Raw genomic sequence first — 23,906 nt, forward strand, 5'->3', positions numbered from 1 at the left:
TTAAGATTTCCATCTCTCTGCTTACACTGCCCTTCTGTTCTTTCATGCTGTCTACTTTATCCATTAGAGCCCTTAGCATATTAATCATAGTTGTTTTAAATTCTATGGTCTAATAATTCTAACATCCCTGTCACATCTAGTTCTGATGTTCGCTCCATCTCTTCCAACTGTGTCTTTTGCCTTTTAGTATGCCTTATAATTTTTCCTTGATAGTCAGACATAATGTATCTGGCTAAAGAAACTGCTATAAATAGGCCTTTAGTAATGTGGTAACGTATAGAGGGAGTGGAAGCATTCCATTGTCCTTTGATTAGGTCTCACTCTTTTATTGAACCTATACCTCTGGACTATAAACTTCACAAGTGTTTCTCAGTTTTTGTCCCTCCCCCTTCAGGTGGGATAGGATGGCTAGAGTGGGCTGGAGTTGGGTGTTTTCTTTCTCCTACATGGAAATATATGGCTGGCTGGAGTTTGGTATCTCCCTTCTCCCAGGTCAATTAAGCTCTAATAACACTTCAGCAGGTTAGGCTCTGTTTAACTAGTTTCTCCTGAAGGCAGAACTTAGGAAGAACAGAATGCTCTGGTATATTTCAAAATGGTTCCTTTTCCTCTCCCCCTGTCAGAGGCAGGGGGGAATTTTCTCCTGATATTTACTGTGAGGACCTTGTTGAGCTCCTGGAAGAAAACTCACAAAAGTGAGGACCCCCTCAGGACTGGATCCTCCTGGAGTTTTTAAATTTCAGACTTGTCCACATCCAGCCTCCAGCAATTTGTCAATTGCAGTTCTGGTTTTCCTACCCTAGCACCGGTTCCGTGCAGGTTTCTGCTCCAGTATTTTGTGATTCTCTGTGTCCACCTGTCTACTTCTCAAATTTTAGAGGCAACAGTTTGCCCTGTGACCTCATTTCTCTAGGGATCTAAAAGCAGTTGTTGATTTTTCAGTTTGTTTAGCTTTTTACTAGTTGTTAGGATTGAGTGGTGACTTCTAAGTTCCTACATGTGGAACTGGAAACCAGAAGTCCCAGAAGTCCCACACAATTATTTTTTAATTCATCTGTTTGATGCCCGAGGTTACCAGTGACTGAAAATGTTTTAACTCATACTCATTCATGCACCCAGTGGAGTACCCAGCCATGAGTTATTTATATTTTTAAGATTGTCTCAGTCTGGTACCAGAATAGTAGCAATTTTTATATTTGCATATTTGCTAATCCCAAGAAAATTTACTGAATTTGATGCCAAGATTTGATTAATAACAACTGTAAATTCTTAAGGGTACTCAGGTAAATATATAGATACCAATCTAGAAAGTTTAATGTTTGCTTTACAAGTTCAAAAAATTCAGAAGCAGATGGCATATTCAGATTTTATTTTGGTTTCAGTTTTTCCTTAGAATTCACTTCAGTTCATACTATTAGAGCTCCTCTCTATGCCCATCTCTATAATAAGAGCTATACAGGTTATATTGAAATGAGAAACATGTTTTCTGCCTGCAGGGAGTTGAAAATCTAGTCATGGAAATTACATTTAATTTGTATGAAACAGAGAACAATGTAAGGATGATAAATAATGAGGCACCCCATGGACTGACAGGGGAAGATGGCTTGAAGTCCTAAAAGCCTCTCTTACTTACCTCCAGGGAAGTGTAGGTCAGAGCTGCACCTCTGGTCACATGTTTGCTGTATTGTTTGAATTGCTGGAGCCCATCCTCTACTGCCAGTGGCAGAGAAGTACCTTGTGGTCTGAAACAACCTTCTCTCTGTAACATGCGGAGCTCTGAGATGCAGGCCTGCAACCTAGTGAAGTTCTCTTTCACTTGCTGCAGAGAAAAATGAATCAAAGATATTAATCTTTAGCGATCCAGGTTTCAGATTAGTTGGCAGTCTAACTTCATTATCGATTACTCCTCAGGGGTCCCTTCCCTTTCTGAAAATCTGTTTATTTGACCCACATCTACTGAATGCCTACTATGTTCTAGGCACTGCACTAAAATCTTCCCTACACCAGAGGAAGGAAAATTTCTAGCCAAAAAGGTTTTGATTATGTAGAGCTACCAGAAACAGGAAAGAAAGTGTTTTAACTCATTCACTCGCCCAAGGAAGGCCAAGTTGTGACTGCTTAGTTTTATTTTGGGGTGCCCTGCAAACTGGAGGCCTAGCAGGGGTTAGTCTTAGACATTATCTTCATTTCTCAGTTTGGGCACTGAGAGTTTCTCTATTTAAGGATGATGTTTCCTCAGAAATGAGCATTTTGATGTGGCTGATCATGTCAGAATTGTTATAAGGTCCTACTGAATCTACTCAGGATCACTTCAGTAAAGAGGAGATACTTGGCTTAGTCTGCAGTCAGCTTAAGGAGCAAATACAAAACCCAAATAGGTGACCTCTTGGTTCTTTCTCCTCATCCTCCTTTATAAAAACTTGTTCTTAAGAAGTAATCTAATTAAATCTGATTCTAGGTCAATGTTTCTTCTCATATAGATACATGCATTTTGAATAAATGTGGACTGAAGATTTGAAAGAATTCACTTCCAATTCACTGTCTGAAGGAATTAATTCCATGCATTAAGAGCAGGTAGGGGGCCGACCCGTGGCTCACTTGGGAGAGCGTGGTGCTGACAACACCAAGTCAAGGGTTAAGATCCCCTTACCAGTCATCTTTAAAAAAACAAAAAACAGGGGTCGGCCTGTGGCTTACTCGGGAGAGTGTGGTGCTGATGACACCAAGGCCACGGGTTCAGATCCCATATAGCGATGGCCGGTTAGCTCACTCGGGTGAGCGTGGTGCTGACAACACCAAGTCAAAGGTTAAGATCCCCTTACCCATCATCTTTAAGAAAACAGACAAACAAACAAACAAACAAACAAAAAACAGGTAGGGAGTAGGGAGGAATTATATTTTAGAATGCGGAAATTTTCCTGACCAAAGAGCAGAACTGAGCCGTATCTGCAATGCACAAGATACAATACTGCCAGTGTACAAAGACTGCTTAAATTGACCCATGCCTCGCTTAACCCCATAGCTGCTTACTTTGCTTGTGTGAGTTTCTCTCTGAGTTTCTGGGGGAAAACACAAGAAATTGGACTAATTTTTGTACAAAGAGAACTTGCAATCTAGATGGTAAGATAAGAAAACTCCTCAAGAAATAAATGAGAACAAATCAGACCATAGGTATAGATAGCCTAGCAGGCTTTGAGCATTTTTTCTCATGTATTCCCTAAAATAATCTGAAAAACAATGTACTCCTTTATACATTTTTAAGTTGATATCTATATTTTTAAATTCTAAGCATAAGTAGTTGTTAAGGATGTAACTTCCAGCATGTTTTAAATATCAACATTTAAAAATATGACTATCACATTACTCTTCAAAACATAATCCAATGGAACCTAAATATAATGGTGATTTGACACACAGTATTATTCAATTTAAAAAGTACATGAACAAGCTCATTTTTCCCCCTTTTTTCTCCTGGAACTTGTGTTTCTATTTTACTTTCCCCGGAGTTTTATCATAATATAAAATAATTTTATGCTTGTCAATCTTTTATTGACCATTTTATCATACTTCTCTGCATTAAAAATATCTATATATTATAAGATTTCTTAGTTTCCCATGACCATAAGCTCTAAGGGGTAATCTATGTTGAGTTATTATTAGAATTATTGTTCACATACAATTGATCAAAACAACATATATATTACCAATTTTGAGAAATAATTATTGGCATTAAGCATAAACTTTAACTGGAAATGCACCTCTTAATGGCATGGACAGGCTGGGTTCTTTTTTCAATTAGCTCAGCTTTGTGTGAATAAATAATTACTGCTCGAATAACACAACATTCAGTACCAATTCTATCCCTATTTTCTCTTGTTACAGTGCTGAGAAAACTTGTTCTCATAAATATAAGATGGAATGTCAATGAGATTGGCAAGTTCCTTCTGAGTTATATGCCAAATAGCATACAGAAAGCTACTAATAAAAATGATTTTTAATGATCTGTCAGCTGCTCCTCAATTTGGTCTTTTCAATTCTGTTAAAAACAAAGAATTGGAAACCACCTGGTTGCAAAAATATTTTTTAACCAGTCATAAGTCATTTACTTTCTTACACTGACACCAATATTTTGAATTTTACCTTTTGTGCTCCTGGAAAAGTTTAAACTCCATGGCAATGCATCACAGTAAGATTCATAATGGTGAAAGACAGCATTTTAATTGAAAAAGTACTAGGTCTTAGCTTAGGTTTTAGATTAGACAGATTTGAGTTCATAATCTGTCTCTTCCTCTTGTTAGCTGTAGGACCTTAAGCCTAAATTTCTTCCATTAGAAATTGGAGATAATAAAAATACTTCTCTAAGTATTAAATGAACTAATTCATGGCACATAGTAAGTATGTACCCAGTGTTAGCTGTGGTTGTTATTTTTATCACTATGAAAAACTAAAAGCACTTGGAACATTGCTGATTAAGCAGAGGGGTTTCTATTGACTTAATGGCCCTGTTTTACAACTGGCAAAAGAAGTAAAAGATATATAGTTTCTATGTAAATAACATAGATATAGTCACTCATTCATTATTAAAAAAACATTTAATATTATGTGTTTATGATGTACTAGTTACCTAAAAAAAGACATAATTCCTGTTCTGTAATAATCTTATAAACAAGTGAGATATGTAGCCTCAGAATACAAAGGGATATGAGCAACAATAAAGTGACATTTTTCAAAGTATGTCAGGCAATTATTGTTTTTCTATCCCACCAGAATATAAGCTCTATTAAAGGAGGGATCTGATCTGTCTGTCTCTTTATTACCATGTCTGCAGGGCCAAGACCAGTACCTGAAACACAGGTGGTGTTACTTCTGATTCAACGGATGCATATATATTATATTTCAGGAGAATGAAAAATATTAGTTAGAAACTGAAAATAGATATACAGGAATTCTCTGTACTATCAATGGTAAATCTACAATTATTCAAAAATAAAATGTTTATTAAAAAATAAACCAGAAAAATAGTAGGAAAAACATGGGAGATTATCTTGTGGTAGATAAGGCCTTTGTAAACATGACCACAGAGGTAGGAAACTATAAAGGGAAAATGGAGAGATTTGACTACATACAAATTAAAATTTTCTGTAAAGCAAAAGAAAATATGAGTAAAGTTAAGGACAAAAAATAAAATGGAGAAATGTGTGCAACGTAAGTGAGTAGCACGACATTAAAATCTTTAATATGAAAAAAATACTTAATATGTAAAAAGCACCTGCAAATATATAAACTAGATATCTGAATATCCGTTCTAGCACCCAACCATGTACATGCTAGATAAAATACAAACATTTTAAAAATGCATACTTGAATTCACAAGAAATTAAGAGTAATCCCTAAGTACCAAAGGGGGAGGTGGGGGTGGGGGAGGAGACAGAAAACCACAGTGTTTTTTTTTTTTTTTAATTTTATTTTGTCGATATACATTGTGGCTGATTATTGCTCCCCATCACCAAAACCTCCCTCCCTTCTCCCTCCCCCCTCCCCCCCAACAATGTCCTTTCTGTTTGCTTGTCGTATCAACTTCAAATAATTGTGGTTGTTATATCTTCTTCCCCCCCCCCCGGTTTGTGTGTGTGTGTGTATGTGTGTGTGTGTGTGTGAATTTATATATTAATTTTTAGCTCCCACCAATAAGTGAGAACATGTGGTATTTCTCTTTCTGTGCCTGACTTGTTTCACTTAATATAATTCTCTCAAGGTCCATCCATGTTGTTGCAAATGGCAGTATTTCATTCGTTTTTATAGCTGAGTAGTATTCCATTGTGTAGATGTACCACATTTTCCGTATCCACTCATCCGATGATGGGCATTTGGGCTGGTTCCAACCCTTGGCTATTGTAAAGAGTGCTGCGATAAACATTGGGAAACAGGTATACCTTCGACTTGATGATTTCCATTCCTCTGGGTATATACCCAACAGTGGGATAGCTGGGTCGTATGGTAGATCTATCTGCAATTGTTTGAGGAACCTCCGTACCATTTTCCATAGAGGCTGCACCATTTTGCAGTCCCACCAACAATGTATGAGAGTTCCTTTTTCTCCGCAGCCTCGCCAGCATTTATCGTTCATAGTCTTTTGGATTTTAGCCATCCTAACTGGGGTTAGATGGTATCTCAGTGTGGTTTTGATTTGCATTTCCCGGATGCTGAGTGATGTTGAGCATCTTTTCATATGTCTGTTGGCCATTTGTATATCTTCCTTAGAGAAATGCCTACTTAGCTCTTTTGCCCATTTTTTAATTGGGTTGCTTGTTTTTTTCTTGTAAAGTTGTTTGAGTTCCTTATATATTCTGGATATTAATCCTTTGTCAGATATATATTTTGCAAATATTTTCTCCCACTCTGTTGGTTGTCTTTTAACTCTTAATTGTTTCTTTTGCTGTGCAGAAGCTTTTTAGTTTGATATAATCCCATTTGTTTATTTTTCCTTTGGTTGCCCGTGCTTTTGGGGTCGTATTCATGAAGTCTGTGCCCAGTCCTATTTCCTGAAGTGTTTCTCCTATGTTTTCTTTAAGAAGTTTTATTGTTTCAGGGTGTATATTTAAATCCTTAATCCATTTTGAGTTGATTTTAGTATACGGCGAGAGGTATGGATCTAGTTTCATTCTCCTGCATATGGATATCCAGTTATCCCAGCACCATTTGCTGAAGAGGCAGTCCCTTCGCCACTGAATAGGCTTGGTGCCTTTGTCAAAGATCAGCTGACAGTAAGTGTGTGGGTTGATTTCTGGATTCTCTATTCTATTCCATTGGTCAGTGTGTCTGTTTTTATGCCAGTACCATACTGTTTTGGTTATTATAGCTTTGTAGTATAGCTTAAAGTCAGGTTATGCCTCCAGCTTTATTTTTTTTGCTCAGCATTGCTTTGGCTATGCGTGGTCTTTTATTGTTCCATATAAATGTCTGGATAGTTTTTTCCATTTCTGAGAAAAATGTCTTTGGAATTTTGATGGGGATTGCATTGAATTTGTATATCACTTTGGTTAGTATGGACATTTTCACTATGTTGATTCTTCCAATCCAAGAGCATGGGATATCTTTCCATCTTCTTGTATCCTCTCTAATTTCTCTCAGCAGTGGTTTGTAGTTCTCATTATAGAGATTTTTCACCTCCTTGGTTAACTCAATTCCTAAGTATTTTATTTTTTTGGTGGCTATTGTAAATGGGCAGGCTTTCTTGATTTCTCGTTCTGCATGTTCACTATTGGAGAAAAGAAATGCTACTGATTTTTGTGTGTTGATTTTGTATCCTGCTACTGTGCTGAAATCATTTATCAATTCCAAGAGTTTTTTTGTAGAGGCTTTAGGCTGTTCGATATATAGGATCATGTCATCTGCAAACAGGGATAGTTTGACTTCATCTTTTCCAATCTGGATGCCCTTTATTTCCTTCTCTTCTCTGATTGCTCTGGCTAGTACTTCCAACACTATGTTGAATAGGAGTGGTGAGAGTGGGCATCCTTGTCTAGTTCCTGTTCTTAAAAGAAAAGCTTGCAGCTTTTCCCCATTCAGGATGATATTGGCAGTGGGTTTATCATATATGGCTTTAATTATGTTGAGATACTTTCTGTCTATACCTAACTTATAGAGGGTCTTTGTCATGAATGAGTGTTGAATTTTATCAAATGCTTTTTCAGCATCTATAGAGATGATCATATGGTCCCTGTGTTTGATTTTATTAATATGGTGTATCACATTTATTGATTTGCGTACATTGAACCAACCTTGCATCCCTGGGATGAATCCCGCTTGATCGTGGTGAATAATTTTACATATGTGTTGCTGTATTCTGTTTGCTAACATTTTAGTGAGGATTTTTGCATCTATATTCATCAAGGATATCAGCCCGTAGTTTTCTTTTTTGGTTATATCTTTACCTGGTTTTGGTATCAGGATGATGTTTGCTTCATAGAATGAGTTTGGGAGATTTGCGTCTGTTTCAATCTTTTGGAATAGTTTGTAAAGAATCGGTGTCAATTCCTCTTTGGATGTTTGGTAAAATTCTGCTGTGAATCCATCTGGTCCTGGGCTTTTCTTTGTTGGGAGCTTTCTGATAACAGCTTCAATCTCCTTTATTGTTATTGGTCTGTTCAGATTTTCTGTGTCTTCATGGCTCAGTTTTTGGAGCTTGTGTGTGTCCAGAAATTTATCCATTTCCTCCAGATTTTCAAACTTGTTGGCGTATAGTTGTTTATAGTAGTCTTGAATGATTCCTTGTATTTCAGATGAATCAGTTGTAATATCACCTTTTTCATTTCTAATTTTTGTTATTTGAATCTTCTCTCTTCTTTTTTTTTGTTAGCCATGCTAGTGGTTTGTCAATTTTATTTATCTTTTCAAAAAACCAACTTTTTGATTCATTGATCTTTTGTATTTTTTTTGGTTTCAATTTCATTAAGTTCTGCTCTGATCTTAATGATTTCTTTCTGTCTGGTAACTTTAGGTTTGGATCATTCTTGTTTTTCGAGGTCTTTAAGGTGACGTGTGTTCACTTGCCATCTTTCCATTCTTCTGAGGTGAGCATTTAATGCAATAAATTTCCCCCTTAATACTGCCTTTGCAGTATCCCACAGGTTTTGGTATGATGTGTCATTATTTTCATTAGTTTCAATAAATTTTTTGATTTCTTGCTTGATTTCTTCTTGGACCCATATGTCATTAAGTAGAATGCTGTTTAATTTCCATGTTTTTGTATACTTTCCAGAATTTCATTTGATATTGATTTCTAGTTTTAATCCATTGTGGTCTGAGAAAATACATGGGATAATTCCAATTTTTTTGAATTTGTTGAGACTTGATTTGTGACCTAATATGTGATCTATCCTGGAGAATGACCCATGTGCTGATGAGAAGAATGAATATTCTGAGGTTGTTGGATGGAATGTTCTATAGATATCTGCCATGTCCAATTGGTCTAGAGTATTGTTTAGATCTTGTGTTTCTCTGCTGATTCTTTGCCTAGATGATCTGTCCAATATTGACAGTGGGGTGTTCAGATCCCCTGCTATTATGGTATTTGTGTCTATTTCTTTCTTTAGGTCTAACAGAGTTTGTTTTATAAATCTGGCTGCTCCAACATTGGGTGCGTACATATTTATGATTCTTATGTCTTCTTGATGGATCAGTCCTTTTGTCATTAAGTAGTGTCCCTCATTGTCTCTTTTTATGGTTTTTAGTTTAAAGTCTACTTTGTCAGATATAAGAATAGCTACTCCAGCTCGTTTTTCTTTTCTGTTTGCGTGGTAAATCTTTTTGCATCCTTTCACTCTTAGTCTATGTGAGTCTTTATGGGTGAGGTGGGTCTCTTGAAGGCAGCAAATAGTTGCGTCCTCCTTTTTAATCCAGTCAGCCAGTCTGTGTCTTTTGATTGGGGAATTTAAGCCTTTTACATTAAGAGTTGTTATTGAAAAGTGTTGATTTATTCCTAGCATTTTATTGATCGTTGTTTGGTTGTCTTAGGTGTCTTTTGTTCCTTGCTTTCTGATTTACTGTTTGTTTTCTGTGTTTGTTGGTTCCTTAGGTTGTAGAAAGCCTTTTTGTTTGTTTGTTTTCTCTTCATGAATGCCATTTTTATTATACTAGTGGGTTTAGATTTTTCTTGGCTTTTTATGGCAGTGGTAGTTATTTTTCAGGAACCAAACCCCGTACTCCCTTGAGAATTTCTTGTAAGGGTGGTCGTGTGGTAGTGAACTCCCGCAGTTTTTGTTTGTCTGAGAAATATACTATTTGCCCTTCATTTCGGAAGCATAGCCTTGAAGGTAGAGTATTCTTGGCTGACAATCTCTGTCTTTTAGTATTTTGAATATATCATCCCATTCCTTTCTGGCTTTTAGGGTTTGTGATGAAAAGTCTGATGTTAGCCTGATTGGGGCTCCCTTATAGGTGATTTGATGCTTCCCTCTTGCAGCTTTTAAGATTCTCTCTTTGTCTTTGAGTTTTGCCAATTTGACTATAACATGTCTTGGAGAAGACCTTTTTGGGTTGGATATGTTTGGAGATCATTGAGCTTCCTGGATCTGAAGATCTGTGATTTTTCCTATACCCGGGAAGTTTTCTGCCACTATTTTGCTGAATATGTTTTCAATGCAATCTCCTTTTTCCTCCCCTTCTGGAATACCCATGACTCCGATATATGAGTGCTTAAGGTGGTCTGATATCTCTCTCAGATTTTCTTCAATACCTTTGATTCTTTTTTCTTTTTTTTTGTCTGCTTGTGTTATTTCAAACAGCCCATCTTCAAGTTCAGAGGTTCTCTCTTCAATTTCCACAAGCCTGCTGGTTAAACTCTCTGTTGTGTTTTTTATTTTGCTGAATAACTTCTTCAGTTCGGCAAGTTCTGCTACATTTTTTTTCAGGACATTGATTTCCTTGTACATTTCCTCTTTCAGGTCCTGTACATTCTTCCTCGTTTCATCATGATGTCTAGCTGAGTTTTCTGTCTCTCATTCAGTTTCCTTAGACTTATCACTTGAAATTCCTTGTCAGTCATTTCGAGGGCTTCTTGTTCTATAGGATCTAGAGCTTGAGAGTTATTATCCTTTGGTGGTGTACTTTCTTGATTTTTCGTATTTCTGGTATCTTTTCTTTGATGTTTATTCATTGTGGCAGGGGGTTTCACAGTCCACAGGTTTGACACTATTGACTGACTAAGATGTTGCTGTGGTTGCCAATTTGGTATGGCTACCTCAGTGACTGCTCAGTTGGCCACTAGTGCCTTGCGTGTGTGGTTGCCTCGGGTCTTGGGCCTCTCCGGGGAGCCACCTCTCTGGTCAGCTTGGACTCTGCCGGGCTGCTGGGTGATGGGGCAGTACCGCAGGGTGTCGCTCCTGCCGCTGCTGCTTCCCGTGCTGCTGCCACTGCCGCTGCTCACGCTGCTGCTGCCGCTACTGCTGGCGCCGCTTCCGCTGAGTTTCTGAGGCTGAGAAGTCCAAAGTCCATACAATTATGAAGGTTGAGAAGTCCCACAAAATTCATCTGCAAACTGGATGCTGGTAGTATTGCTCAGTCGAAGTTAGAAATTCTCAGAAGCAGGGAAGCTGATGGTGCTATTCTCAGTCTGAGTCCAAGGCTTGAGAGCCAGGGGTGACACTGGTATAAGTCCTGGAACCCAAAGGCTGAAGAGTCTTGAGTTCTGATATCAACAGACAGGAGAGGAGAGTGTATCCCAGCTCCAGAGGACAGAGCAACAGATTTGCTTTTTGTTCTGTTTCTGTTCTCTATGGACCCCTGGTTGACTGCTTCAGTTTCAGGATGGTTGGCTCGAGCAACTAGTTTCAGTCCAAAGTCCAGGAAACACATCTGTTGAGGGCTGCCTTCTTCTGGTGACTCTCTACAGCAACTTAGGATATCACATCACTTTTCTAACCTGGAAAATCACAATCCAGGGGCACATCCAGTGAGGGCCTTCTCCTGGGTGGAAACTACAGGGTTTCCTGGAGACTGCAGGGTACCACAGCATGAGAGTGGCATGAGCAAGAGAGCTAAACTGAAACTTTTAGCCGGCCCCGTGGCGCACTCGGGAGAGTGCAGCGCTTGGGAGCGCAGCGGCGCTCCTGCCGCGGGTTGGGATCCTATATAGGAACGGCCAGTGTGCTCACTGGCTGAGCGCGGTGCGGGCGACACCAAGCCAAGGGGTTGCGATCCCCTTACCGGTCACAAAAAAGGACTAAACTGAAACTTTTAAATGTGTATTTTTTGTTATCTAGGATTTTTCACTTTTAGGAATATATCTTAAGATAATCAAACAAGTGTCCAAGTGTAAGAATAAGAATTCTTGCAGCATTGCAGCATTGGTTACAATGGCAAAAAAGAAAGAAAAAAAGAGAAACAACCTAAATGTACATCAACTGGAGACTAATTCATTATGGTACAATTAAACATTATGTAGCTATTTAAAATTATGACATATATCATATTTATTGACATAAAAAACCTCTACATTATATTGTTAATAATAAAAATTAGATAACAGAATCAGCTGGCATAGTATTATCTCATTTATGTAAATTTTTAAGTTATGTCTCTATTTATCTATCTATCTTCCCTCATCTCTACAGATAAACAAGTAGATGATTGGAAGATACTCACCAAAATGTTAATGGGTGGTAAGATTGTAAGTACTTTTTCCTTTATACTTGTTTTTCTCTTTTAAATTCTCTTTCAATTCTTCTGAATATGTCAAAAAATAGTCTTAATTTTTGCTACCATGCTTTTAACTCCTCTCTAACAGATAGTAATCTCTTTATTGCCCTTTTTCCAGGCTGTTTTAACAGGAAATCTTTCCCAGTTTTTATTTTTTAAATCAAAGCTATATTTGCACGTAGTTAAAAAAGTCAAACAGTTTTTGCAGAGAGTGTGAATAGTTCACGAATTTTACAAAACATATCGTCTACTCCCCACTCCCACTTTGACAGTTTTCTAAAGACAACTACTTTCAAGATTTTTAGCTGGTTTATTTTCTATTTACCTCCATATGATTGAAATACACACACACACACACACACACACACACACACACACACACACACACACACACACACACACACACAGTTGGCCCTTGAACAATGTGTGGGGGGGTTAAGGGCATAGTGGAGAATCCGTGTTTAATTTTCCCCATGTAATTAATTAACTTAAGTACTTAAAGTAGTTAAATACCTAACTAAAGTAGTTAAATACTTCCCTCCTGTGCAACCCACACATGTGAAAAGTCCCTTCATGTGGGTTGCACTTATAAGAGCACCTGTGCAGTTCAAACCCGTGTTGTTCAAGGGTCAATTGTATAGTGTGTGTGTGTGTGTGTGTGTGTGTGTGTGTGTGTATTTTCACATATATTCTTGTTTCAATTTTAGATGTTACCTGATGAACACCCCTGAACAGAGCTCTCCTTCTACACCCCTCCCTCCATCCTCTCAATAGTTCATTTTAATTTTGGTTAAATCAGTATTCAGTTTACTTCTTTATGACTGTGTAAAATCTATTGACATCTGAATCATGGGATATACAAAATAACCTTTTCTTTTCTATGCAATCTTTTTTTCTGGAGTTAATATTTATCTTTTTTTGAAATTTGCATGCTTTTCTACCTCTAATTAAATCCTAGACTCTTCATCAGTTGTCTAAATCTCCTGTCAATATATTCAGCCACTTTGGATATTTTATCAATTTCATTTTTCTGAAGAAATCTCACCTGGGATCTGGCCTGCTCCCATCTGGAGTGTTTGCCTTCTCTGCCAACTGTAAGCTCTATCTTAACCATCATCCTGGAGTTTTTCAGTGCCTTTTTGTAAGATCTCCTTTATTCTGGATCCTGTATTGTTTTCTTTCTTGGTTTACTCCTTTATTTTGGTAGCATATATTCTTTGGAGGTTCCCGAGAATGGGGTCACAGGAAGAAAACATTTTTTGAGAATTTGTATGTCAAAAATTATCTTATTCTGTTTGTACACCTGAATGATAATTTGGCTAGACAGAGAATGCTAAATCAGACAGGATTTTCCTCTGGAATTTTGAAGGTCTTGTTCCACTGTCATCTAGCTTCCTGGATTGCTTTTGAGAAGACCAAAGCCATTATGATTCTTATTCCTTTGTAGGTAACCTGTTTTTTCTTCTTTTGTATCTTATAGGATTTTAATATTGTTCCCAGGTTTTTGAAGTTTTACAAATGTGTCTTGGTGTTAGCATATTTTTATCCATTGTTCTGGGCACCCTGTGGGCCCCTTTACTCTAGAAACACATTCTAGATGATTCAATTCTAAAAATTTTCTTAAAGGTTATTTCTTTGATGACTTCCTCTCTTGTATTTTCTCTATTCTCTCCTTCTATAACTGTTATTATTTGGATGTTGGATATGCTGGACTAGTTCGCCAATTTTCTTATGCATTTTTCTCATTTTCCCCAGAATTTTGCTCTCTTGGAGTTTAGCGCAACTTTATCTACTAATACTATCTCTTCTATTGAGTTTTTCAACTATCACAATCTTAATTTACAAGAGCTCCTTTTTTGTTCACTGACGTTTTTTTTTAAAAAAGCATTCTGTTTTATTTCATAGATGGAATATTTTCTCATATCTCTGAGGAAATCAATGGGAGCTTTTACTTTTCTTCTTGCAGTCTTTCTCCAATTTGTTTTTCTTTTTAATTTTTTTATTTCATATGTTTCTTTTGGTTTTGGTATCTATATTTCATGTTAGAGGTTTTTGTAAATTGTATATTGATCCTTGGATGATCTGTTAATATTTACAAACTGGGCACTAAAAAAGATGATTGGAATCTCTGTATGCAAGGATAGGGCTTATCAATTAGGTTTAACTCTGTGGTGATTTGCCTGCGCTGTTTGGCTGCAGAACCTCCAATCTAAGTATGTGCATATTTTTCCTGGTCTGAGAAAGATATTCCTGGAGGGAATAGATCTTGCTACCAACATTCTGGAAACAAAAAGAGAGAAAGGAACCGTGTATGTTGTGGGGAGGAGGTCTCAGCATTCAGTCTGAGACATTCATTTAATTTCCCTATTTAGGTAAGGTCACTCCCATATACTTAACTGTGCCTGAAGTTCCCCTGGGCAGAGACCCTCTACAGAGATGAAACCTTCAGTTTTCTGCTGGAGAAAGGATGGGGCAGTTGCCTTGCTTTTTGAGTAGAAGGGGGAATCTGAAGTTCAAACTGCTTTTTAAACAGATGTTCTACTATTTTTCTACTTTTAACTCCACTGTCATCCTTACCTCCAGAGGTACTTGGATTTGCCAATTCTGGAGCATTTTGAGAACTTGGCAGTGCAAACTGGTTTCCTCTTGGCTTTCCCCACTACTGGCTTAAGACTTAGCTTTCTTGAGACTGCTTAGTCAATTACCAGTGTCCCAAATGCACTGAAAGACTTCCAAAATTTAATTGCAATTTTCTCTTCTCATATTACTTGTGTGTGTGCGTGTGTATTTATATTGGTGGCAGAAGTTTCTAGTGGTCTCTCGATATCTCCTTTCTCTAGGTTACAGATTTCCCAAGTTTTATTTTGGTACTATGACTATCTGGAATAGTGTCTATATTTCTCAGTCTCTCATACAGCCGGGTGTTTCAATGTGGTTATGTTCTGGCCTATGGGAGGTAAGGAAAAATGGTGAGTGTAACTTTTGGTGAGTGTGTTTAAAGGGTGAAGGAGTGCCCTTTTCTCTTTCTTACTGGCTGGAGTACAGGATTAAGGGATTGAGCTAGAGCAGCCAGTTGGACCATGAGACAGTAGCTGTGTTGCAGATGGTAGTAAGATGGTGGAGCAACAAGCCAGAAGCAGTACAGTTCCCTACTGATTGTGCAATTGCTATACCGGCCCTCGAGTGCCTAAAATTATTTAGAAAGAAGTGAATTTCTATCTTGTTTAAGGCACTTTTATTTTGGGGTTTCTCTTACAGTTGAATATAATCTTAACAGATTCAATGCCATTAAAAATAAATTAATAAATAAATAAAAAATCCCCCTTGGCTGGTTAGCTCACTGGCTGAGCGTGGTGCTGACAACACCAAGCCAAGGGTTAAGATCCCCTTATCAGTCATCTTTCTAAAAAGACAAAAAAAAAAAAAAAAAAAAAAAAAACCCTCTACTTTCTTTTTGGTAGTGTTTGGGAGGAACAAACAGTAAAATCGTGTTTCCAACTGATGGTGTCGACAATAGTCAAAAGGCTGTATTTTTCTGCATTTAAATTTCTTAAAATGAGAACATTTTTTATAATAACTTTTAACATAATTTTTAGTATATTTTAAAATACATGTATTTTTATTTTAAAAACTAAAACAAAAAGCTTAACTTGTCTCCTATAATTAAAGAAAAAAAAAAAAAGAAAAATAGGATGGCCTCCTGGATGTATCTGTAAGCAGGAGACAATGACCTTTAGAAATAGGAAATGATCTTCTAACAAGGTTTGAAAATACTGTCCGAGTTTTAGAAAATTCTGCCAAATGCAATGGTTTTGCCAATATTGACAGTGAGCTACTCTTTCTTTTTAAAAAATTTATTAATTTTTTAAATTGACACATTTATTGTACATATTTATGAACTACAGAGTTATTTCAATACATGTATACAATGTGTGATGATCAAATCAGGGTAATTAGCATATTCATCATTGCAAAAACTTATTTCTCTGTGATGAGAACCTTTGAATTCTTCTCTTCTAGCCATTTGAGAACATAAAATTTGTTGTTAATTATAGATGCTTAGAACTACTGTACACCACTAGAATGAGCTGTTCTTTCTGACAGTAATCAGGTAATAGGATCATTCACTGCTTGGGACACTCTTGGTTCACAGAAGTAAAATCCAGTGACCAAAGTAGAAGAGGATATTTCCTGTTTGCTTTCACAGGAAGCTATGTACCCAACTCATCGAAAAGACTGAATTATTTACATACGAGCCAAATAGAAAGTAGGCTAAAATACTTTATATCCCTTGAAAATGCAATCTGACCTCTCAGGAACTCACTCCTAATCTCTTTGGTTCTGGGAGTGATTTTAAAATGCAGGCTTTGCAGAAACATTAATTGCCTAAGATTTGAAGAGCTCCCACATTTTGGCCCAGATAAAATTTCCATATGTCAGAAGATGATAGATTGATGAATGCTAACAAAGTGCTATATTGTTCTTAGCTCTTTTTCCTCATGAATTACCTAGGCAGCATTCTATACAGTAACAATGTAAATTATTCAGAGCTGAGTTCCAAATCCAAAGATGTAAAACCATGGGGGTCAGGGACCTATGGGAGCTGTTAGGTAAAGAGGGAAAGAATGGATGGTAGGAAAATGAGGTTGGTGCTCCTGAGCTGGAGTTCTGAACATGCCTGCCATCTATAATCTGGGCATGAGGCATAATTAAAGGAGATGACATAACCAGTCAAATTCCATAACTTCGCTCTGCCTCCTCATCTCACTTCCCTGGATGGGGTTTGTGGGGTTTCCATTGTGGAAGATTCAAATATGCTCCAGGAAGTTCCTGAGTTGAAATGTGGATCCTTATGATTACTTCTCCAGCCCATTCTCTTCCCAGTGAATTGGGTACTGAAAAGCTGGCTGTGGCATTGTGGGAGTTATTCCCTATTATACCACAAACTCAGTTTCTCTGTCTTAGATTGTCTGGGTGGGTTTTAAAGTGCACAGTGGAGCCACTGATTCAGTTAAATGGCATTGCACAGAGAGGTAGAAGTTGGTATGAACGGGTAAAGACTGACAGATCTTCATTACATTTCTTCCAGCTTTTTGTGTAAACTGGTGGTACAGATATGCCTAGAGGGTATTCTCTCCCTAGTCCAGAATCAGTGTGTATTTTCTTTGTTCTGATTGCTGGCACAATGGAGGTAATTTAGGGGTCCCCATGGGTGGCCTTTTGTTCTTTGGGTACTAGTATTAACAGTGTTAGAGATATTGGGGAAGGAGAAGGAATAAAGGATGTAGTTGCATCTAATGGAGGTGTTTTGAGTAAAAGAGTGCAGCAGGTTGTTTTTGGAGGACTTTGGTGGGATGAGGTAGTCAGTCTTTGAGAGCTGAATGGTGCACAGGCCAGCTTTGATGTTAGAGATCTCAAACTTTACCCTCCGAAACTGCACACAAACTGGATACTATGTGGTTTGTCTCCTGATTGGACCCAGATTAATACAGTCTGTTCTAGTACTTGCATAGTTTTGGTTTTTACATTTAAATTTTTGCTCCATCAGGAATTTATTCTGGTGTAAGCTGTGAGTATGGATCTAGCTTTATTTTGTTCCCATGTGGCTATCAAGTTGACCCAAGCTGATGGCATTTGGATGTATTGTCCTCCCAGTTTGAGTCACAGGGGCAGATCCTTCATCAGTTGATCGGTGCTCTCCCTAGGTGGGGGGAGTAATGAGTGAGTTCTCACTCTATTAGTTCCCGTGAGAGCTGGTTCTTTAAAAGAACCTGGCACCTCCTCCCTCTCTCTCTCTTGTTCTCTCTGCTTCCACCATCTTGCAGTGTGAGACCCCTGGGTCACTGTTGCCACCACCAGATGAACTTTGGCCTTCCCAGCCTCAGAAACTGTAGGCAATAAATTTCATTTTCTTTATAAATCATCCAGTTCCATGTACTTTTTTATAAGTAACATAAATGGACTAACACACAAACATTTATTGAATAATCTTTTTCCCAACTAATTTTAAGTACCATCTTTATTATATACTAAATTCCCACGTGTATTTCAGTTTATTTCTGGACTTTACCTGTATTCCATTACTCTCTCTTTCCAATCTCCAGTGTCACACTATTTGAATATCTGTTTAATATCTTAAAGGAATAGTCCCTGAATATTCTAGTTTTTTTGTTTTTAATTTGAATTTTATTATTAGGGTATCTAGTTCTCTCTATCTAGTAAAATTCTGGAAATTTTACTGGGAATTGAGTTATACTGTGCTCCCAGAGCCGCACTCTCCTGAGTGAGCCACAGGGTCAGCCCCCTTTTGGGTTTTTCTATAGCATTTTTCAAATTGGTATTTTTTTAAGTCAATGAATGAAAAAAGGTATATATTTATGATGTACAATGTGATTTTTGATATATGTATATCAACAGCATTTTAATTCATATGAAAATCTTTTAAATTTATTGTTAATTTTATTCCTAAGTATTTGATCATTTTGTTTATTGTGATGGGATTTCTTCCATTATAACTTCTAACCTGTTGCTTTCAGACACATATAGGGTATAAATATTTGTGTTAATTTTGTTATGAATTCTTTTATTGTTTCAAATAATTTTCTAGTTGATCCTTTTGGGTTTTCTGAATACATAATTATGTAATCTGCAATTAACAATAATTTCATCTCCTCCTTTCTCATTTTATAATCTAATTGCTTCTTCTTATGTATCTGCATCAGTGAAAAATCTCCAGGATACTGTTAAATAATAGTAATGATAGTAAACTTTGTATTGCACAGGAATATTTTTAATGTTCTTCCATTAAGTCCAATACTGACTCTTAAATTGACATAGACATATTTGCACTAAAGGAATAGCTATCTGTTCCTATTTTATTAGGGTTTTTGAAAAACAAGATTAGATATTGAATTTTATCAAATGCTTTTCCAATATTTTTCAGTACAGAGATGAATATGATCATAAGATTTTTTTTCTTTTCAGATATGTTAACATAGTAAATTAATAGACTTCCTAATATTGAACCATATTTGAATTCTTGGTATATTATTCTTTTAATATGATGCTGGATTCTTTTGCCAATATTTTATTTGGGATTTTTGGATAGATATTCATAAATCAGACTCATAAGTGAGATTGGTCAGTAGTTTTTCTTTTTGTACAGTATTTGTTGGGTTTTAGTATCAGTACTGTGTTATCTTCATAAAAAGAATTTGCAAGTATTTTTCTTTATGTGCTATGGAACATTTTAAAAACATAGTAACCTTCTAGTAATAAACCATTTGTTATTATTCCTCTGTAAAACCATTTGGCCCAGTGCTTTATTTTGGGGGAGGGTAACTCTTGGCGACTTTCTCTATTCCTTTGATGGGGAATGGCCAGTTTAGATAGTCTATCTCTTTTGGTAATTATATTTTCATGGAGAATTAATTATGCATTTCAACCAAGAGTATCTGTGGCTACTTTCCCCTTATTATATCTTATTTTGTCTATGTGCCTTCTTCTCTATCCCTTTTCCTAAAACTAGGTTAACTACTGGTTTATTTCCTATGTTTTCCCCAAAGAGCCAGCCTTTGGGTTTATTTATTTATTCTGCTATTTTCTATTTTCATATTCATTAATTTTTGTTTTTATCTTTATTATTACCTTCCTTCAGCTTTCCTTAAACTTTTTTTGTTCTTTATCTTCTTGAGTTGTGTCATTTATTTGGCTTATCTTGTTTATTAATATAATTTAAGTTACTTCAATTAATATTGTGTAAAGATATACATTTTTCTCTTAGCATTGCGTTTTCTGTATTCCATAGATCTGATATGTAGTGTATTCACTATTATTTATTCTCTAGATTCTCTGCAATTTTACTTGGATTTCCTCTTTGACCTAAAATTGAGAGTTAAAAAATTTCCAAGTGGTAGAGATGTTTTGTTCTCTGATTTTGTCATTTATTTATAGTTTTATTGTAGTGTGTTCAGAGAATGTTGACTGAACTATTTATATTTTTTGAACATCATTACAGCTTTTGGGTTTATTCGTAGTTTAATATATGATTGACTTTTGTGACTATCCATGAGCACTTTGGGAGGGTGGAGATGTCATACGTATGTATACATATATACATAAATATAAACCACATTTCTCTTAAAATATTGATGCAATGTCATTTGGTGTATAGGTATTCAGAACTGATATATTGTATTTTCAATGGACTCCCCCTCCAACAAGCCCCTTGTGCTGAATAGTTACCATATGCCTTCTTGATCACTCTGTACTTTCCTGTTTTGTGCCCTAGCATTAAAGTGCCATTCTTAGATTTATTTAATGCTTTTTGCCCCAAATTCAACTTTGTTTGAGATTGATCATGATCTTCTTTTTTTTTGTTTGTTCGCATTTGCCTAGTATATCTTTGCCTACCCTTTTATTTTCAACCTTTCTGAATCACTCTATTGTACCTGCGTCCTTTGAATGCAAGTTTTGCTTTGTGATCAAATCTGTAAGTTTTAAAAAGCATTTTAATAGGTCGTTAGCACACATATTTATTGATATGACAGATGTTTGTTTTTAGTTGTATTATTTTATATCCTCTCTTTTTATAGCTTAAAAGAAAATCACTATACTGTGTATCTTCTTTTCCTTTTCTCTGTATGTTTTTCTTGTCATAATTAAGAAGGTTTGTATTTCTGTTTTAGTGTTTATCTGTATAGCTCTATGCTTATATAATTCCCTTAGGTTATTTCTATAGCAGTATCTATTAATTTAGCACTATGAAAATGATAAAAGTAGTGTATTTCCTTTCCTTACTCTTACCCTACTTCTCCTGAGACACTTAGTTATAGTTGATTATATTATCTTTCTTGGAGTTTACCTTTATGCTGTTTAATTTATTATATCTCTGTTATTCATCACCTTGAAGTAATTCTATTTGCATGTCAGTTATTGAGGATGAGGAAATAAATGTTATAGCTAACTTAGAACATTCTGAGTCCTGATGTCTTATTGTAGATAATATATAATTCAAATAATTTCTTTATTATCATGAAAAGGTAAAAGAATTGGGAAGATCTTCACAGTAAGGTCATTCTTCTTAAACCCTGCTTCAAAGGGAAATGAATAATTTTGGTTGGAATTATTTATATTAAAGGCAAAATGGATATAAAAAGAATTCTAATATGTTAATTATGAATCTTCTGCCATGACTCCTTATAAAATGTTCAGAATTATTTGATTATACTCAAAAATTAAATATGAGACAATATGTTGAGGTGTTCATCCTGGGTAAAATTTCCCACGTGCTATAGAAAATCTCTATTTATCTTTTGAGCTGCCTCTGCAGATAGAAAATGTCAGATGTTTATATTGGTAAGTATCAAATGGATTCAAGGTCATGTTTTTCCTTAAGCAAAGATTGGACTGTTCTATACATAAGGTAACAGCATTGTTCCAGAGATTTTCTTGAGCTTTTAACTAGGATTGTTAAGTAGAAAGGTAATTTTGGCTTGTCATTTTTCCTGAGTTACCACTGAGGAGTCTGACTCCTGGATAAAACCTGTGTGATTTTTAGGCCTGACTACAGGTGATTACAAAGGTGTTGCCTGGGGAAAGCTGCCCTCCCCACACAGGACATGTTGCACAGCCAGTGCACTGCAGTCTCTGAAAGGAGTTGCAGTCAAGGACTCAGGCCCTTCTAGCTGGTCATGTTCTTGGAATATTTGCTCCTAGCCCTGGCATCTTCATTCCTAGATCTCTTTATCTGAGGCCTCGGTATAGTTCTTCTTCAAGTGCCTCTGCCAAGACCTCCTTATGGGGAAAAGAGGAGGAAACCTTGAAGACACTTTTCTCTGACTCAGTATTCAGTACTTTTCCACTCCTAGCCTTCTCTCTTTGCCCTCTCCTCAATCCCAGGGTTCATAAAACTGCCTGAGCCTTTTGTTATCATATCCTGCAACAGTGAGATGACCCCCACAGCTGCGCTCATCCATTTGACTCTCAAACAGTGCACAACTCTATGGGGGAAAATGGACAAGAGGGGTGTAGGCACTTTCCCTGGTTTAAACTCTTGCTTATAAAAGTACAATTGCAGTAAGTGATTAAAGGCTTAACCCTTTTATTTTCAGCTTGTTGTTTTAGTTGGCTACTATGACACCTGGCAGCTCAGTCCTCTTTCCCAACTTAGCTGTGCTCCTGACAAGTCAGTAGCTTTTAGTGTAAAGCTGTCTGTTTTTCCTAATGGATTGATTAAAGGATCAAGGGATTCACATAGGATCAAATGTACTGAGGAGTGCTAGAGGGATACAACATAGGCACTTGAGGAGGAAAACAAAATCCTTTTACCCTCATTTGGGACATGGAACAATAAAGCTTTTATGCTGGATATCTTCTGTTTGCCTTTCTAGATCACTATCTACTTTTCTCTACCCTGTTTTATGCCCTAGGAAGCTGATCTAAAGGGATTGATTCAATGAGCTACCTTAAACTCCTGCTTCTAGTTGGCTTTGGCCAATGGGAGGCATCAGCAGGAGATCAAGATGTGGGAGGAGAGTGAGATCAGGGTTTTTATTCCTCTGTCTCCCTCTCCACAAGATTGCCATGGGATAGTTGTGTCCCTCTACTGGAGGTCACACAAATACCCTGCTTGGTCAAACTTTTCCTAGGCTCAACTGCGCACTTCTTTGTAAAACTCAGGTTTAGTAAAGAACCCTCCTAAGTCAGTTTGGCAAGAACTGTTCCCCCACCCTCCCCTTTAATATTTGATCATCCTCAGTATCTGATCAGGTTCTTCATCCTCTGATCACCCTGGCCTGTTTTTAGCAAGAATCCTGTGAGGTTGATTTAGCCAGAATTCCCTTTATCCCTGATGTTTCCTCTTAGTAATTTTTCACCACTGACTCCCACACCCTGTTCCTTGGCTATAAACTCCTACTTGCCCATGCTGTATTGAGAGTTAAGCCCGATCTCTCTTCCTCACTGTAAAAATCCCATTGCTAGGGTCCCTATACCTTCTCATGATATTCCTGAATAAAGTCTTCCTTACCATGCTTTAACAAGTGCCACTGAATAATTTTTTCCTTCTTTATTTCTTTTTTTTTTAAAAGATGACCAGTAAGGGGATCTTAATCCTTGACTTGGTGTTGTCAGCACCACGCTCTTCCAAGTGAGGTAACCGGCCATCCCTATATAGGGATCCAAACCTTTGGCCTTGGTGTTATCAGCACCACACTCTCCCAAGTGAGACACGGGCTGGCCCTGAATAATTTTTTCTTTAACAAAGGCCTCAGAATCTGTCAGGCATCCCTCTTCAAACAGCACTCTCCTCTTTAGTCCTATGGGTGGTATGGCTATTGCACCATCTTTTGTTGACTTTTCCTAAACTCTGCCTACACCTATGTAAATATTCCCTTTCTATATTGTAGTGGATTGAATTATGTCCCCCCAAAACTCCCTGAAGCTTGAATTGTGTTCCCCAATTTTTATGTATTAGAAACTTAGCTACCACGGTGACTGTTCTGAGGGTGGGAAATCCTGTTATGGTTATTGAAAGGTGGAGCCTTGAAGAGGTGATTGGATTGTAGGACTGTGCAGTAGTGAATGGTTTAAAAATGGTGGTCAGGCGCGTGGTTTTGAGGGCTTTAAAAGAAGTGGAGAGTCTCTCTCTCTCTCTCTCTCTCTCTGCTTCCACCATCTTGCATTGTGAGATCCCTGAGTCACTTCTG

At 37.0% G+C, this 23,906-nt stretch overlaps 1 protein-coding gene across 1 annotated transcript in view; it reads right to left on the minus strand.

Moving 5' to 3' along the window:
- The window catches only part of M1AP (meiosis 1 associated protein), an 85,810-nt gene that overhangs the window by 56,418 nt on the left and 5,486 nt on the right, over positions 1-23,906 (minus strand). The window contains exon 2 of the mRNA XM_063077789.1: positions 1,634-1,819. Within this exon, the coding sequence (XP_062933859.1) occupies positions 1,634-1,819 (186 nt within the window). The remainder of the gene's footprint in view (positions 1-1,633; positions 1,820-23,906) is intronic.

This window comes from Cynocephalus volans, chromosome 14 (genome assembly GCF_027409185.1).
Source record: "Cynocephalus volans isolate mCynVol1 chromosome 14, mCynVol1.pri, whole genome shotgun sequence".
Lineage (NCBI taxonomy): Eukaryota > Metazoa > Chordata > Mammalia > Dermoptera > Cynocephalidae > Cynocephalus > Cynocephalus volans.